Source organism: Macrobrachium rosenbergii, chromosome 3, assembly GCF_040412425.1.
Source record: "Macrobrachium rosenbergii isolate ZJJX-2024 chromosome 3, ASM4041242v1, whole genome shotgun sequence".
Classification (NCBI taxonomy): domain Eukaryota; kingdom Metazoa; phylum Arthropoda; class Malacostraca; order Decapoda; family Palaemonidae; genus Macrobrachium; species Macrobrachium rosenbergii.
The window spans coordinates 11,112,245-11,131,876 of NC_089743.1; the positions used below are offsets into that span (position 1 = coordinate 11,112,245).

Genomic DNA, 19,632 nt, shown 5'->3' on the forward strand with positions numbered 1-19,632 from the left:
GTTGATACATCATCTCAAACCTAATGCTGACATTCACTGGCAAATATTTATTCAAAATATATATCCACTAACGCAACATTCGTCATGTTTTGACATGGTTACATAGCTGTTGCCAACATGATGAACTATTTATAACTCTTTTCATCCTTCCTAAATCAAAGGAAAGGAGTGTACATGTGTGTTCTTGTGTATAACTCTACACACACACACACACACCAGGGAATATCGTATGCGTTTGTCTGTCTCTCAAATTTAGAAAATGCAGTAAAAATGAGAATAGCATAAAATAAAAATAAAAAAAAGGAAGGGAGTGTGTGTTAAACACCCACATGCTAGGGGATATCAAAAGCGTTGTCTTCTTCAGGTTGTAAATTTGATTCTTTTTCATCTTTCACGGCAAGACCATGCTGTAATTATGGCACATATTTGGTTCCGGCCTAAAGGCAAAACAGAGAAAAACAAAAGGTAATAATACAGCATAGGTCTTGCCAAGTGGGAATGGTCACCTCTAGTCTTCCTTGTAATCTGTACAGCTATTGCTGTCTGATAGTTTAAGCACTAAATCAGGCTATGAGACCCATAAGAATATATCACCTGTTATTACATAAATTCTGTAAGGGATGAGCATGCTACAAGGAAACAAACACTGTAGGCAGTTATTATTCTTTGTAACGTTTCTTCTGTGTCTTCTTCACTGTCTACCTTTTACTTATCATCCATACCCTCAGGAGTTTTTTACACTTAACTGTTCAACTTCTTTAGCTCGGTCTTGCTTCAAGATTCACTCATCATTAAAAACATGTCCCTTAGTTCATCCCATGAACCTAGGAAACTTGGTGGTCTGGTTAAACGTTTGAATATAAAGATTAAAGAACAGTCATTGATAACTTGGTTGATGTAAGTCTACATTTGTGAAGACAGAAAATTTTTATGCAGGCTACTCTAAGATTTGGCAAATGACAACTCTACAAGCACAGCACCCATAATAGAACCTTCATCGCACTGCATCAACTTTATATTTTCATGACTGCTATATTTCAGTATTCAGCAGCATACAAATCATGACATGAGTTTAATACTGGACGCTATGGGCCAACATCGATCGATTCTGTTAAGTGCTATAACAAACCCAGTGTCGAACAATCGCATTTTCAGTTTTCCGTTTAGAATTTACGGGCTAACAGCTCATAACTACAGCAGTTACGAGATGAAAAAAGAAAGAAAAGAGAACCACTACCATTATACAGTATAAAGTAACACATCCTTACCATGAGTTTGTAGATACATGAGTCTTCACTAAATTCGGCCTGTTCTGAGAAGTCAATCAGAGTTTGCAGCAGAACAACAATGAAGATCATAACAATAGCGAAGAAGAGCCATATGTCGACCAGCTTAAAATATGATGTTTTGGGCAATGAATTCGAGGTCTGGAGATTTGGTAAAACATTGAATGAAGTAATAAATCACTTACATATAATTTATCGTAGCAAACTAAAATTACACACCTTAAACTTATTACTGCAATAAAAACCTGCTGAACTATCATCATCACCAGACTATTAATAAATATCAAAGTACACAACAAAACAGCGGCTTCTTCACAGAGGATTTATATATGTTTGTCATTAAGAGGTAAACAAAAAGTAAAAACATTGCATGATGTAGTGACGGTGTCTCAAAAATACGAAGTATTTAAAATGTGGAGTTCATTGAATCATGTCTGACAGTCTGTTATGCTAAAACAAAGGTCTCTGCCAATTACTGTAAACTTTACTGAATTAGATTTGGTTAGTAAAGCTCCCTTACAAGTTTATAACTACCTTGAAAAATCACATGATCATTCAATTCAAACAGTATGATTTCGCATTTAACAAAAAGTAGTATGAACATTTTAGTTATGGTATACAATGTAGTGGGGACAATGATGGATTTCAAATAAAGAAATCTCATTAGCAACTTTGTGGTTCAAATCATTTCCTAGTATCCCAATCAATTGACTAAAAATGAGACCGTCAGTTCAAAACTGACTTTTGAAAAAAATCTTGATATAGAATCGTGTATATGAATGGAAGACAAACTACTCCTTACAATAGTAGTATCTTAGTCAGAACAAAAAGTATTGTATGTGGGATCTGATTAGTGCTGCATGCAGTCAGCACCACGAACCAGCTAACCCGCAAACAGGAAAAGGAAAGGTACAATCTTTAGCCGAGAGTGGTCAACCTCTGAAGTGTGCAAACCCAAATCTGACATCTTTGACACAAAATTTGCTCAAGTGGCAACTGAATTTTTTGTAGAGTGTATAATTACGTCTTTTCACAAGCCTTTCAGTGTACTTCTAGTTGCCATATACATCCAAACACTTTCACGATGCTATCTTCAGCATCGGCAAAACAGACGTTTTTTTCCTCTTGTCTTATCGATAAATCAGCCATTACTTTTTCCAACTTTCACCAGTACATTACGACCCCCTATCTCATAACCGTTTTACTTAATAAACTTCAATAAAAGGATACCAAATTAGAGATGTTCTTTTATTGATTTAAATACCTTATGAATGATGCATATAAACTACATAGGAAGTACTATATAACGCTATTTTACCAGCATATCTAGATATTATAACAAGCAAAGACGAATCTTAACAATTTTTAGCAGAAAACATAAAATAAAAATCTGAGAAAGAAACAAATTTAGCCTATTTTTTTTTAACCATCAGCGAGACTTCTACTGCATAATTTGTAAAGGATATATCCTCTATTTTTTTTAGGGGGAGCCTCGGGTTTTGCATCCATATATAAATCTTCAGTACCACTTTTGGCAAACAAACTAGAGTTGCCCACCCCAGTTTTAGGCTACACTAACTGTCCCAGTATTACAACAGGTCATAGACATGAAAAGGCAAATCAGAAAGCTGTAGTGAACAAAGTAATTTGCTGTCAGCTATATCTCCTTGAGGGTAAAAGTCCTTTCTCATTAAGGTGGATTATTATTATCAATATAAAACTGTTTAACCAAACTACATGGTCACGTATGCACTCTCACACAGCTGACCAGAAAGATTTGTCCCATAGTAGTAGGCAAGATGGATCAAGACAGTTAGGTTGGGTGAAAACAAGTTAATAAACGAAGAATAAAAGATGGAATCAATAAAGCTAGAAATTTATGACTACAAAACCTCCATATCATCTGAAGTGCACTAAACGGTAGAAAAATGCAGGATACATCAGGTGCAGCCAGATAAAGTATCACTGTAAATTATATTAATGAGGTAGAATTAAACCGTCAGATTAGCTCTTTAACAGCTACATCAGCATCTTGGGGAAAAGGGTGTGACTTGTGCTCCAGCAACAAGGAACAAGATCATAGAACCCTTCGGAGAACCTAAATTTTAATAGACTACTTCTGAATGGTGACAATGAAGACCAAGAGGGGAAACCTATAGTTTCTATCAAATTCGTAGACGTTCAAGACAGAGCCCTTCTATAAGTCTCATTGAGACACTTACTCTCAACACTTTGACAAAATCCCTGTTTGGTTAAAAGGAACCCTAATTTAAAGTCGAGTTTCAAGGCTTGGGTTGAAAACGCCCTTGAGGCTCTGATGGTCCATAACCCGACTGGGAATGCTAAAGGGGTGACAATGCAGTGACTAATACAAATATTATTTGAAACGAAGTATTCTTTCTTCACTGTTCATGAGGAATTTTATACCTCTAATAACTGGGACAATAAAGAAGATGAGAAGAAATCAAGAAGAGAAAAAAGAGAAAAGAAGAAAGGAAGGTTAAGACAAAAAAGGGAAAAAAGGAAAAAATTAGGCAAAAAAGGAAAAAATTAAGCAAAAATGGAAGACCAAAAAAGGAGAATGAAATAAGCTGAATGAGGAATAAAAGGACGAGGAATCAGCATAAGGAGGAAGGAAAGAAGAAGAAAAAAGAGGAGTAAAAATAGACAGAAGAGGAAGAAAGAGAGGATATGGAAAAAGGAACAAAGAAATGGACAAACAAACTATAGAGGAGGAAAGAGGAAGGGAGGGAAGAGATGAAGGCGACGGAAAAAGAGGGTGCGGAATAAAATGGAGAGAAGGCAGAGAAGACGAAAATCAGAAGACTATGGACTTCACTTATTATTACATGGAATTAGTTGCCACTTAAGGCATTATACTTATAAATCTTACGTTGTAATGGCTATGGTCACTGAAACTCTCAAATTTATATGTTTGGTTGCAGATATAATTGGAATAAGAAAATAAACTACTGATAAGAGTAATATGAACATTCATACACTCACGTGTATACTTTACAAATATTGCTTATTGAAAACATAACATATATGGAAATTTTAAAAAACTGGCAATAGTAACAGAAAACCATCTCCTTCAGCAAACCTACAAATGCCAGCAGTTTCTATGCAAATCACTTTTGGTAACTTCAGAGGAAAGGATGTTGGCCCATCCTCTTGGCTATCGATAAAGCCACTTATCAGATTCACAATTTGGACACTCACCTAACATGTGCTGTACTGTACAGTGGAATCATTTCAAAATAATAGAGGCGCCCAACTGCTGAAGATCCATGAATCAGTATATCCATCCAGTTATTAGATGACAACTTTTTCTCACTGTATCCCTGTACACAGTAGGAAAGCTGATTGTCATTTCTTTTCTAGTTATTACCATGCCAAATCTCCAATAAAATTTTACTGAGACTCTCTCTTTTCTTCATTTATTTGGGAAGGGATCCTTAAAAGGCAAAGAAAGCCTTGATAGTTGGCTATCCTCTCATTTCATTGCACGGTTGCGTGCCTATACCCAACAAAAATTTGACCAGTACTTTCTTCTATTGCCTCATATACAGCATAGCATGTTTTGGCATGAATACACATTTTTAAGTGAAATTACAGTATAAAATCTAAATTTCTATTAGTTTTGCCTTATCTTAAACTTCTCTCTCTGTTAGATTTGGTTACTATACAGAATGTATAAACCACTAAGTTTGTGCAGATTTTCTGTTGCAACATCCAACGTTGAGGATTTGGATATTTTAAATTTGAGCGTATTTCCAGTATTTACAGTGGACCAGCATTGCTGAAGTCTTTACATGATTTCGCTACTTCTTAGTGCAAAGTTCAAATGCGTACTGAAGGTGCGCCTCCCTCCCAAAGCACTTGTAGCTGGAATACTTATGCCCGTATGCATTCTTGACAGTCTACACAGATTTTTTGGATATTATGTCTTTTATTACTTTTGTTACTGTACTTTCAGAATAAAACTAAAATAAGGTTTGTTCTACAGATGTATTGTGAAAAACGTGCTCGACAATTTTGATACAGTGAAGGTTTACGTAATAAACCTTCACTGGGAATAAAAGATGTTCCCTAAAGGGCTTCCAGCTGAGAAGTCTAGTTTAGTGTGAAGATTTAGTGTGAAGATCAATCTAACATGTCTTACATAAGGCTAGGATATGCTTTCAGAAACTCCCAGTTTTTAAAATAAGGTGTTCTGCTTTACACATCCATGGGGAAAACATTAATGCGAATATTTTTACCTTTTCAACAGAAACTCAGGATATTTTCAGTGATGAAAAGGGCTACCCTGGATTCATTACAATGTGATGATCATCAGTGTTTGGACATTTTCAGTCTTCACATGACATAGATAAAAATTCTTTTCTAGGCATTTTCTTGTGGCTAACATGAGAATTATATTTTAAGAACACACTATATATACCCATCTTGTAATGGCCTCCATCAGTCTTATGATGCATCTAGATATATGAAATGCTCACAGACCCTTAAGTCATCAGTCCGTGCCACTAGCTAGCCCAAGTCAGATGTTTGAATTCTAAAGGTAGCCTAAGGCGGCATGCCATCCACTTTCATCCCCATTCATACTTTAAGTGCCATCAGAACCGTGTAACAGTCCACGCAGAATTATTCAGCTAAGATCAGCCCAAAATGTCCATACAAAAAGATATGCTGGAAAAAAATGTCAAAAATGCCCTCATTAGTTTGCTTTGAGATACCCCATAATTCTAAGTTCAGTAATGGGAAATGAATATTGACATTTAACCCCTCCACCCACATATAGGAGCCAGGATTTGAAGAAAGTGACTTTCCACGTGTAATTGTAGTTCATGTGAAACTTAACATGTGTACAACAGCTCTCATGCTATAAATGCAGTTCAAAAAGAAAATAAGTCCTAAACACTCTCTAAATTAATCATTTTATATAAAAGATACTAAAAGAATATTATATCAATAAAACCAAAAGACTTCAGGGTATGAGTTAAAGGGCCAGATTGCAAAATACAATCGAGTTTTTATCTACAGGTATAGAAAAATAACTTCGACTTACTTGAGTGTATAATGAAGACAGGACAAGGAGTGATGTTAGAGCCACTTGAATTCTTGAGTTAAAATCATATGGATTGAAGAAAAAGGTGGCATAGGCGGTTATGATAAGAAATGTAGTTGGAATATAAAGAGTGAGCATGTAAAATCCATAACGTCGTCTGAATCGCACTTGCACTTCAATAGTTGAAAACTCCCCCTCTAGAATTGTCTCTGTGCTTACCTCACCTGGATAGAAAAGTAGATAAAATACTATATTGTAAATAGCCCATGATAACAGCAATGATAACAGCAGTGCCCACTGAATTTACAAAATTATTTGCAAAATTAAATCTTTCCTTAAATACGAAATCTTATTCTGTAAACAACATTTAGAGTATCAACTGGTTTGCAGAGCAAGTCGCAAGCTAAGCAGTGCCCCCTCTTTACTATGGAACTAGTGCTAACAGGTGGGTGTGTTTTAAAATATGAAAACATATGCAAGTTTACTGGTATCTCGAGCCTCTAATGGACTTTTCAGCAGACTGGTACAAGCCCAGAACCAAAATTTAAAAATAAAACTATTGCACGGCCGTTTTATGCTAACTGAAAAATTACAAAATATGTATTTGGATTATCATAAGAATGTTTTTTTAAAAATTAATGCAGACCTTGTATGACTCACTTATGGATTCAAATGTGATGGGTCATTTGATCCCTTTGAACAGCTGTATTGCCACTTTCATTCTACATTAATTTTGTTTTCTTTGGTCTTCTCTCACCTAATTGTTCAACTTTTTAGCTTTACCCTGCTCCACTTTTCATCCCTAACTGTAGAAAAAATCCCCAAGGAAAGCTCACTGTAACTCTTTAAATGACTCATGGTCTCATTAATCTACTTAATAATAATAATGCTAACCCTCATTTCAGCAGGAAACTGAAAAAACTTCATCACATACAGCATTTTAGCTACCTCATTTCAGAGAAAAATCAAAATTGATACTACTGATCAATCTAGTTTTGGCAATACATCTACCAATGAGAACCAATAAACTTAAAATTCTCAGTAACCTGTGGGGCTTCCTGTACCAGCACCCTGGTAAAAGATGTAAAAATTTATTGCAGTAAATGAAATAAAAACTTTGGAATATATTACTCTTAGGACTACAGTGTGCTATAACACCTGGAACTAAATAGCAACTAAATACACCTTGAGCAATGGCCGAAGAAGGATGGTGCATCACTACTGTGTATACCTGTAAGTTTGAAGAGATCAATTTGGTAATGAAATAACAGGTTTGACAAAGGAATAACTTATTTTTGGTAGTCGCTGTGAGTCCTCAAAGGGGGTACTCTTTTGGTCGCCCCCCCACCCCAGGGCTCCATAAGGCAGACCAACCAATATAAACAAAATCCCTTAGCTGGTCCTGGCCCAAATAGCGCCTTTGATTTGACGCAGTGATAGAGTACAAAGGGACTCAAGGCAAGAGGGTTTTTCCCTTGCCTGCAACATCTACCTGGTTTTCCAATTTGTCCTTCTCACACAGATGCGCCCAACAGCGTGCAGGCTGGCAGAAGCTCCCCACTGCTCACCTGGTCAGCGAAAGAAAAACACTCACCACAAATCCCCATGCCTTTCCATCAAGGAAAGCAGGTGGTAGTGGAGCGGGATAATGGGAAAAAAGTGCAAATGGTGATACAAGCAACAGATTTGGCATGAGAACTCTTATTATCCCCATAAATCAAAATCAACTTCCGGCCACCTCAGTATTTGGCTATTTAGAAGGTGGCTGACACCTTCCCAAAATGGTGGCAAATTTGCTGTATATTTCAAATATTTTCATAAGCCTATAAAAGTTGCATACTGTCCATATAATGATTGTGAATTTGTATTTTGGCATTCTTACTGTCATGAAGAGATAAAGCGAACCCATCTCTCTAATATGGCCACCATATGAACACCATATTTCCAAAATGGCCACCAAAGATAAAAATATATGTATCTCCTGAGAGAAACCAATATGTTTTGTGTATCAATTAGTTTTAGCAAGTGCAGCTGCGAAGAACTGTGCAGCTAAGTCAATTTTGTAGCACTTGCACCTGTAACGTTCCTTTTCAGCACATAATGAAGTTCTTGGCAAGATTTTGCTGCTATTGGCAAATCTGTCCAATACACAAACCAGGTGCCATCAATTTGTTGCCATCCCCAGTGTCTTGGACTGGGCAAAACTGGATGACATAGTAAAGACTGGCGCCAAATGTGCCCTGCTTGAAAGGCAGCTCTCTTGCAATGCTCTCTAAGAGCAGCCCTTGTAGAGGGGAATGCAATCATAGCTTTGCTTTCTTGCAAAGAGATCAAGTCTAAACCTCATTACATTTTTTTTTTTTTATGAAGATGCTTCTGTCATACATTAGCACCACAGACTCTTCATCTTCACAGCTGCTGGTGTTGAACTTAGTTTAGTGAAGGTGGGTGTAGCACGTTGAAACACAGTCCATCTTTGCCTGAACATCTTCCACTGTAAGGCAGGCCACCGTCACACCCGCTAAATGCATGGAAAAAGGGAAGGGCTGAGGCTTTTGGTTCCATGGCTGCTGCAATTTCATGGATAGGTATCCACCTCATGTCTTTTCCTCTACCAAATTTAATTCATAGTTTGTCCAAACATTGATGACAAGCTAATTTCAAATGGGGCCTGTCACTTCTGAGAAGCGTGATGTGCTGCCCAAGATATGGACACAGCATTTTCACTCCTGTCCGACAGCCTGACTTTCTCAAGCCATTCATACCTAAAAATATATTCCCAGTTTTTCTTGAGCTCATAAATGCAAGAATAAAAGAATAATAAAAGCATGTTATGATGATTTTAATTTAAGTCATACCTATAGAGTACTCAATAAGATTGGGTGGCCCTGTGTAATTAGCATTCCCGGGTATCAGCTCCATGTACGAAGTTGTAGCCGACACTAAAGTAAATCGAAGACCACAAACCTGAAAAAGATATTATTATTCACATAAGTAGCAGCAGCATGCATAAGCAGACATCCTATTAAAAAAGTAAGTACAATGTACCTAGGATACTTGGGAAGAGTACTCTTCCTTCCATGCCTCCAGAGAGGTATGGTTACAGGAGGAGTCGGAGCTAGTTCTGCCTTTAGAAATATATGAGGTATGCCGTGTCAAAATAGGGATTAGCAACATCCTAACTATTTTTTTATTTCATGGTGGATAACATGATTTCAACTATACCCTCTAACAATTCATAGTAGAGAATACCCAAAGAACACACTATGTACGACTGAAGAATGCCTAAAAAATCGTTTAGCCTTAATTCCCTCCTAAAGTGAACATTTTCTATTCAATGTTTAGCTGAGTTAAGTCAATAAACATAATCTTGTTTGTCTCATCTTCTGACTGGCGCAGCAAAGTGGCAAGCTGGGAAACAAAGTAAACATGGCATATCTCTCTGTCCCTCTCTCTCTCTCACACATAGCATATTTGTTCATTCATTCTTTTGTGTGAATTACAGTCACAGAAATTGCTCATTATTACCATACTCCCTACTTACTAATGCAAAGACGCTATTAGATACGTGCTTTGTTATATGTCCTTGGGAATTTAGTAGTCTGAACTGGAAGCAAAGGGAAAAAGAAAGTTTAGGAGAGAAACCATCTGGATGTTTTGGGAAAAGTGTGAGGTTAAACTCAGCACTGTGTACATGTTTGCAACAGATGGTAACACAAGAAATGCTCAGGATTGCAATAAATGCATGGAATATAAGATTTTTGATACCCAGTAGGTCGTAAAAAAGACCAAATGATGAAGGAAGGAAGTAGATGTCCACATTGTGATGAAAAGAAGAGACTTACGAGAGGTAAGATATTTTTGTTGCCTTCAGGACATACTACACTGTGAGGCAGGTATTGAGAGAGCAGTAAAAACATGAAAAACCTAGCAACAGCCTCGATGAGATAGAAAGAGGCTGTGAGACTACTGGTAAATAAAAATACCTTATTAGTAAAAACAGTTAAGAATTCTGATGTATACACAAAGCCTGTACTATTCTAGGCTGCAGAAACAGACACTGACAAAGAAAATGGAGATCTGAAAAGGCGTAGCTATAAAATGATTAAGATTCATGCCGATGGTGTGGTGCAAGTATCATATGCATGACAAAGTGGCGGAAAGAAGTCATGTCGAGAAATTGGAAAATATGGTGAGATCTCAGATGCGATGGTTAAAGCATGCAATATGTGCTGTTATGAACCGCATCTCGGTTCATCAGGTTCTATCATCAATTAGAGAAATGGACTGGAAAGACTGGCAGAAGCAGAGACAACCACGGGAAAAGGGGAACAACAAAACCAGCAAAACCTTATACTAATTTTATTAACATTACATGTCTCCATATTTACAAGTGAGTTAAGTCTGGCGTAAATCAATAAATAAATGTAGAACATCAAACAACCAAAGAGCCAGTAAAAAAACAAAGATGTAGCAAAACTAGTTAAAAATAAAACATTACCATCAAAACATCAAAATCAAAGTAAACACTCACGCTGCATCAAGAAAATACAAACATTTCCAGACAGCATAATGATTACAATTAGTAATTAACATAAATCCAAATAACTGAATCATTAAAATTAACAATCAAACAAATTATCATAAATACCAATTACACTGATAAATAAGCATCTATAATGATAATTAACAAGCTTCCTACAGATAATACGCAAACATCTGCAGAGATGTCAAGACCACTAAACAAGGGTCTGAGATGACCACCAAACAACTGCCGTGAAGTCGTCAAAACTGCCCCATGACGGCAAACAGGAACATCTCCACAAACCTGGTGTTCGCAGAGTGGTACGACAATAGTTGCTATCCCAAGAGATACCCTCCTCTCCACAGATGACTAGGGTTAGCCATCAACTCATCCTCCAGACTCGAAGTCGAACTCCACATCCTCAAAACTGTATCCAGGGCCAACAGGTATAACTACCTATCCATGCTGCTATGGTGTCTGGACCCTGACTCAGTGAGTGCCAGACTTGACTATACGCTGCAAGCTGAACAGACGTAAACTGTAAAAATAACCACACCGGGAGAAAGTGCACCCTCAACAAGGAACAATCGTTTCCACAGACAAAACAGGCACTAAACCTCACGGTGTAGTATGGTTCTCATCCCTGAAGACAAGGTATCAGTTCAGATCAGCATATCAAAATACCACATAGCATATATGACTACTAAAGCTAAGAACGTGGTTTAGCATGTAAATCTCTGCCTGAACTGTAACATGAATCAGTCCACCTGGTGACAGTGAACACCATCTTCTGGTCGTGTTGTGGCATAGGAGGAGGAAGGGGTGGTAGTAAAGTTACTTTTGTCTCTCCTTGAAGACCAAAAATAAACCATTACGTGAGCTAAACTGGTTTATATGCTTCCTCTCTAACAGAGGGCAGGAGAGACACTTGGTTATACTGTACTGAGCTTTGCTTCTCTGAAAGAGGAACCTTGAGAAATAGTGGCACAGAAGCTCTCAATGACATGTGAATCTGACCAGATTCATACCACAAAATTATTCATTACATATATAAACTGCTAACAATGCACATCCTTTAATAAGCTGTGAAGAACCAATGGAAAACTTAGTCTCGATGTTCTGTCTACCACTTTTTAAAATTTAATAAAGACTATGAAGGAACCAATCTGTGAAATTACTACACAATAAACTAAGTCGAACGTAAAATTGTTGGAGCTGGAAAAATAAACATCTAGAACTGTTATGAATATGCAATAAAGTACAATAATGCAAACAAAACATACTGCCTAAAATAATCTTAAAACTACTAAATCTCCATAGCCTTAATCTACATGCCTTGGCTAATCAGCAATTAAGTGAAAATTGATGCTACCTAGGTTGGATAAAGGAGAGCCTACTTATACATAGGGCCTCATTAAGCAGGCACCTATGCCTTCTTGACTGGCATCTGTCTCTAACAAGCAAGGGAGAGTAAAATCCGGGAACTTTCTGAAAAACTATCTGCTGCCACTTGCCCCATGAAAATTTTACATCATTCCTTAAAACATCTGTCAAGGGAGCTGAAAACGTGGAAAAACCTTTCACAAACCTGCAGAAAAATCCTGCATTCCCATAAATAACCTAACCCGTTTCTTCATTTCGGGGACAGTAAAATCTACAATCGTTCACTTGAACACCTTCCCTAGAGATGACGTGACCTAAATATGCAATAATCTTCTTCAAAAAATCACATTTGGCTAGTTTAACCTTCAAACCAGCTAAACTAAGTCTCCTTAGAACCTCCCTAAGCACCTCTAAATGTTCCATGTAAATGAAGACAGTCTTCCCTAACCTTGTAAAAGTCATAGGACTACCTGACAAACCAAAAGGCATTTGTGTAAACTCATAATGCCATTTCGGTATAGAAAAAGCAGTGAACTCCCGACTCTCTCGCTAAGTGACACTTGTAAAAACCCTTACATAAGATCAATTGATGAGTAAATATTTTTAACCCCAATTTCCACAAATAAATTTAGCAGACATGCAACCGGATACCTATCAGGAACGGTCTCCTCATTTAAGTTACGGAAATCCATACACACACGCAGATCAAGCCATTCTTCTTAGGCACTGCCAGCAGTGGAAAATTAAAAGGTGAGGAACTAGGCCTAATTATACCATCCTCTTCCCACTTATTAACCTCTTGCTCCACCTGTTCCCTAATCTTAAAAGGTATCCCGTATGACGGGACATAAATAGGCTTTGTGGCATCCTCCAAGCGCACCTTGCATTCTAACACATTAGTTAACCCTAACTTATCTCCTTTAAGTGTGACTATATCTGCAAAGTCAGCCAGAACATTACCTAACCCCTCTGTATATTCTTTATAATCAGCTTCATCTAAATGCTCCCTAAAAACCTTTCTCCTAACTTGCATTTCTGCCTCAGAAAACTCATTTCGCTCCCCTACAACAGCCACTGAATCAGTATCATCACCCCCGTATTCGAGATCAACCACGTCCCACAAACACGACCTGATCCTAAAACCATAAAATGCTGTAGCAAACCCCATATAATGTTCTAAATTAACAAAGAAAACTCACACAAGGAAAAAGATAAAATAATGATTTCCCAACAATTCGACAAAAAATCCAAAACTCTAAGGGAGCAAACCACACCTATATGGCCGCGTGAAACAGCTGATTGCAAAATGTAGTTCAAGGAAAAAGCCCCAAGTCTTTTCCAAGGGAAAAAACACATCAGATCCCCTTCAAGGTCAAGAGGAGGAAGAAGGAAAGGAGAGGAATCCCCCCAACCCAGTACAAAAAGTTCAGCCTCCCCCCACAAGGAAAGAAGGTGGAAAAAAAAAGAAATGGTCTGTTGCGATGCAATGCTCTAGCTGAGTGCACGTAAATCAGGGCATGACAGCCCAGAGCTATCTCCAAGCCAAAATCGCAACCTAAGCGCACCCCACAACCTGGTCCCCCTTACATACATGTATGCAATCAAAATAAAATGCGTTGCAGTCATAGAAAACAATTTAACATGAAAGCATGCAATATAAGGGAAAGTAAAAAACGATTCATAATAAGAGAAAAATATCTCACAAGAATCGTAACAGAAATCAAAATGAATATTCACACTGTATTCCTAAAAACGAAAATGAACACTTTCTTTATTTCATCCTCCCCTGCATGCCCACTACTGCAAGAGTACGCACACTCAAACACTTGCGCTGCACAAAAACAAACACACCACCATGTATATACACACGCCCACGCACATTATTATCACCTAGAGACAGCCCTTCGTTGGGTGAGTCGGTAGAGCTTCGGACTGTCACTCAATTCCCCCGGCCGGCTGATGAAGAGTTAGAGGAATTTATTTCTGGTGATAGAAATTCATTTCTCGCTATAATGTGGTTCGGATTCCACAATAAGCTGTAGGTCCCGTTGCTAAGTAACAATTAGTTCTTAGCCACGTAAAATAAGTCTAATCCTTCGGGCCAGCCCTAGGAGAGCTGTTAATCAGCTCAGTGGTCTGGTAAAACTAAGGTATACTTTACACGATCGAGTTTCACTATAAACCCGCGACGCAACGTATCTATAAACCCACTGAGTGTGATAAAACTGAGAAACGCAATTCTCCCAGCTGCTTCCAAGACCTAAAACTGCCGACCCAATCGAATATTCTTCTCAGTTACAGCATACCAACTGAGACAATGCTTCCCAAAAATACATTTCCTAATGACCTATGGATACCCCTATTGCACTTATAACAGTCCCTTCGGAGTGGGAACAGACCTTGGACCACAGCAACAGCTACTTGCCCTTTCACGATAAGCCACCGTCTATTTACATCTTCTAAAGATGTACCCATTTTTTTAACCACCTGAAGTTTTGCTGGTACCTGGCTGGCAGGGTGTCATTTCAGAATTTTGATGAGGCAAGAGAAATGGACTGGCAGTGACAAACCTAATCACCTAGTTTTTTTTTTTTTATTTTGAGCTATTTTATGTGCTTTTTCAGAGCACATAAAATGAATGAATGAAGAGACCAGATATAACTTAACGTGTTGGCACATTTGAATTTCGGTGGAATAATGGAAAACCAGCTGTTGTTGTTACTTCTTGAGGCTTGGTGGGGTGAGGGCAAGCTGAGGCTGGGGGCAACTTGAGTCTTGGGGGGCAGTTGCCCCCAGCCCCCCCTAAATGATGCCCCTGCTGGCTAGCTGAGGAACAAAAACTACAAACCCTCTTTATCTCTATCGGATCTCATAACTGACTAAGACCATTGAATTATATTCAAGATACCAAAAAATAGAATTTATTCGTCTAATTTAACATGACACTGGTGATTAAAAGAAACGGGTCACAAACCCTAGCTTCAAAATAAAATACGCAAATACAGAATGGAAATTTAAAACGAAAACAGAGAATGAATGGAAATTTAAAACGAAAACAGAGAATGAGAAATCAAAATAGAAATGAGTAACTAAACAGAAAACATAAATTAAATTCCTTTGTAATCATCCAACAATGCTTCCATAGGCGCAGGAGGTGGTGGTCTGTAGTCTGGTCAATTATTTCCGTATACAGGATTATGTCTTTTCTTGTAATTCTCTGGTTATGGGCAGTCCTGGCGTGGTTAAAGATGGCTCCTTCTTGGGCAGGGTAGGAAATCCTCTTGGAGAAACGTATGATGGTCATACTGATGCAAGAGCTCAGGCATCCTCGGATGAGGCATGTGTATCTGTAGACCACGCTGGTTTTCTTCAAGGGGTCCTGCTGAGGGGTAGCTGAACTGTACATATCCGCAGGCTGCTTGTCTTACTTTGTAATGCATGTAGTGAATGAGTATTATTGGGGTCAGCGGGGCAGACATCATCCTCGATGATGTTCTTGAGGGCACATTCATCTTCTTTATATTTCTGGTGGAATTGTCCTTTATAGAAGAGCTCTATTCGTTCAGGGATGTTGGGGCGAGGTTCCTGCCGGCACCATCTATCAATGTTCCTCTTGATAGATTCTTCTGTATTCCGGTTTGGATGTCCATTGTCAATGAGGACCTGGGCTACACGTTCCATTTCTTCGTGTGTCATTCCAGGAGGAGCAGTGTGAGAGGGCCCTCCTGACGTAGACGCTGATGGTGGAGTGCTTATACCTCTCAGGGCACTATCTCGCTCCATTCATACACATGCCCAGGTTTGTCAGCTTCATGTAGACCTTCATGGAGAATAGGGCCTCCCTTTGCTCAACAAGTTCATCAAGGAAGGGGAGGCAGTGGTCTTGGCTATGTTCGATGATGAAACTGAGGCAGCAGTGGTTGTGGAAACCAAGCCTCATGTTCTCAATTTCCCCTCGTGAATTGGCGCTGACCTGGTTATCATTAATATAGCACATGTACATCCTTGACTGGTCAATACTTTCGAAGACCCTCTGTTCCACCGTGCCCATACAGAAATTGGCGAAGAGGACTCCAAGGGGAGAACCAACCGCCACCCCACCCAACTGGGTGTACATATGGCCATGGTGGTTACAGAAAGAAGCCTTTTTAGTGCATATTTCCAGGGGGGTGTAGAGGGTATGCTCAGGGATGTTCAGGGATGGGGTGGTGGGTTCAAGACCATTTGGATGGTCCCATTGACAGGGACGTTGGTGAAGAGGGACTCCACATCCATCGAAGCAAAAATCCTCCGGGGGGGTCGCACTCTTGGGGCCTCAGAAGAGGATGGAGCAACAGACAACACCCTCCAAGAGCACTGCAATGACATCATCGATTGCCTACGTTGCTTGGGGGAGAAACATGTGGAAAAGAAGATGAGAACCATCACCAAGAAGCTGATCGCCCTTCATGGGGGCAAGCTACGTCTCCCACAAGAAAAAGAGGGACATATTAATCTTATGACCTATACTCAGACTCCTGAGAAGACGAAATCCTGAATATGGGCCTTAATTGCCACTATATCACCCGACTGAGGCCCTGGATAAGTGCCTTGAGATTGAATATCTCATGGATACTATCCAGAACCAAGGGGACCTTGGCAATCTCCGTACAACGGATGCCCTTCAACCTCTCCTGCTGGCTGAGGACCCTACTGACTGGGGCGACTACAAGAGTAACATCATCGACTGGCACCTGAGGGAGGCAGTGAAGCAGTTGAGGGAGAGGGAGGACATCACCGTTTGTAGAGCTGACAAGACTATCACTTTTGTCCTCATAAACACTGAGGACTATCATTAGAAGTGGACAAAATCCATAAGCGAGGTAACCCCCTGTGCCCCATCATTAGTCAGATTCCTGCCCGACATACCAGCTGGCCAAGAGGCTCAGTGCCATTCTAACCCCTTCAGTCCCGGACAGCCACAGCCTGAAGCCGTCAGCAGAGTACCTGGAGGCCCTAAGAGCGATGCCCCCCCTCCCCCCGGAAGATTTAGTGCTTCAATGGATGTGGGGTCCCTCTTCACGAACGGCCCTGTCGATGAGACCATCCAGATGATCTTGGACTGTGTACAGGGACCCCACCATCCCATCCCTGAACATCCCTGAGCATGCCCTATGTGTCCTCCTGGAAATATGTACAAAAAAGGCTCCTTTCCTCTAAACACCATGGCCATAATATGTACACCCAGATCGTGGGGTAGTGATGGAGTTCTCCTTGAGTCCTCTTCGCCAATTTCTATATGGACACTGTGAAATAGAGGGTCTTTTGAAAGTCTTGACCAGCCAAGGATGTACGTGCTACATCGATGATACCTTCGTCATTGCCAATTCACGAGAGGAAATCGGGAACCTGAGGCGTGCTTTCCACAACCATAGCTGCCTCAGTTTCACCACCGAACATAGCCAAGATCGCTGCCTCCCCTTCCATGATGAACTTGTGGAGCAAAGTGAGGTCCCATTCTCTATGAAGGTCTACACAAGGGAGACGAACCTAGGCATGTGTATGAACAGGAGCAAGTGAGTCCCCAAAGTGAAGTGCTCACCATGCCTCATCAGGAGGGCCCTCCACCTCACTCCTGAAGTGACACACTGCGACGGAAATGGAATGCGTAGCCCAGGTCATATGCGACAATGGACACCCAAACTGGAATACAGAAGAATCTATCAAGAACATCGATAGATGGTGCCAGCAGAAACCTTGCCCCAATGTCCTGGAACGCATACAGCTCTTCTATAAAGGACAATTCCATCAGAAATACAAAAAAGATGAACATGCCCTCAAGATCATCATCGAGGGTAATGTCTGTACTGCTGACCCCCATAAGGCTATTCATCTGGTTATTCACTACAAAATTAAAAAGACAAGCAGCCTGGTGATGTGTAACAATCCAGCTGCCCCTCAACAGGAACCCCCCTTGAAGAAAACCGACGTGGTCTGCAGTATATATTGCCTCATCCAAGAATGCCTCCCACTCCTTACATCAATTATGACCATTATATGTTTCTCAAGAATAATTGACCTGACTTCTGGATATACCATCTGTGCCTCAGGAAGAATTACACATTGGGAAGGAGAAGCCAACCCTCAATATTACACAGGAAACCTTTCTCCTCCCACAGCCACTGGGGAGACCCACACCGGCCCCATAGCGAGCAGCGAATCAAATTCTGCATCTACAGGATCAAAATTCTCCACATTCATCCCCAGCACTACAATATATATATATATATAATATATATATATATATATATATATATATATATATATATATATATATATATATATATATATATATATATATATATATATATATATATAATATATTTCCGCATTCCATCTGTCCTTATACAATATGAATATTGGCCAGTTGCTGACCAACATCGCTGAGCCTGAAAAGTGAATTATAAGGAAAACAGAAAAGATCCAGTAAAAGATAAATTCGCAAAATAAAGTCATCCTTTTCAACAAGACTTGTTTGAAAGAGGGTCTGCTTCTTTCATATACTTCCCTTCAGTTGCATGATCCCGCTGCCCAGTGAGAACCAGGCATGAGAAACTTCAGGAGGACTCTACTGCAGTGGCAAAAAGTATACCTTACTTTAACCAGACCACTGAGCTGAATAACAGCTCTCCTAGGGCTGGCCCGAAGGATTAGACTTATTTTACGTGGCTAAGAACCAATTGGTTACCTAGCAACGGGACCTACAGCTTATTGTGGAATCCGAACCACATTATGCCGAGAAATGAATTTCTATCACCAGAAATAAATTCCTCTAATTCTTCATTGGCCAGCTGGAAGATTCGAACTCCGGGCCTAGCAAGTGCTATCGAGAACTCTGCCGACTCTTCAACGAGGAATTTTGCAGTGGCAGCTGGATCGTACAGGAGAAAGTGGCACTCGTTGAGGAGAAAAGACCCTTCACTCCAGGTGGGAGACTCCTGCTGTTGCAGCAGCAGCATGAAGCAGCTCCTTTGAGTGCCTCAGAGAGGAGTGGAGCCAACAGAAAACGCCCTCAAAGAGCACTGTAACAGCATCATTGATTGCCTAAGTTGCTTGAAGAAGAAAGGTGAGGGAAAGATATGAGAACCATCATCAAGTAGCTGATCGCCCTTAACAGGGGCAAGCTATGTCTCCCGCAAGAAAAAGAGGGACATATCAATCTTACAACCTATACTCTGACTCCCAAGGAAGATGAAATCCTCAAGATGGGCCTTAATTGCCACTACATCACCTAATCAGGCCCCTATTAAGCACCTATAGATTGAATATCTCATGGATACTGTCAGAAGCAAGAGGAACTTAAAACTCATGCAGATGATACCCTTCAA

The 19,632-nt window shown here is 39.7% G+C and overlaps 1 protein-coding gene across 1 annotated transcript in view; it reads right to left on the reverse strand.

Annotated features, from left to right (window-relative positions):
- The window catches only part of LOC136850587 (uncharacterized), an 85,528-nt gene that overhangs the window by 9,494 nt on the left and 56,402 nt on the right, over window positions 1-19,632 (reverse strand). Inside the window, 3 exon segments of the mRNA XM_067124234.1 lie at window positions 1,269-1,427; window positions 6,358-6,581; window positions 9,216-9,324. Of these exon segments, the coding sequence (XP_066980335.1) occupies window positions 1,269-1,427; window positions 6,358-6,581; window positions 9,216-9,324 (492 nt within the window).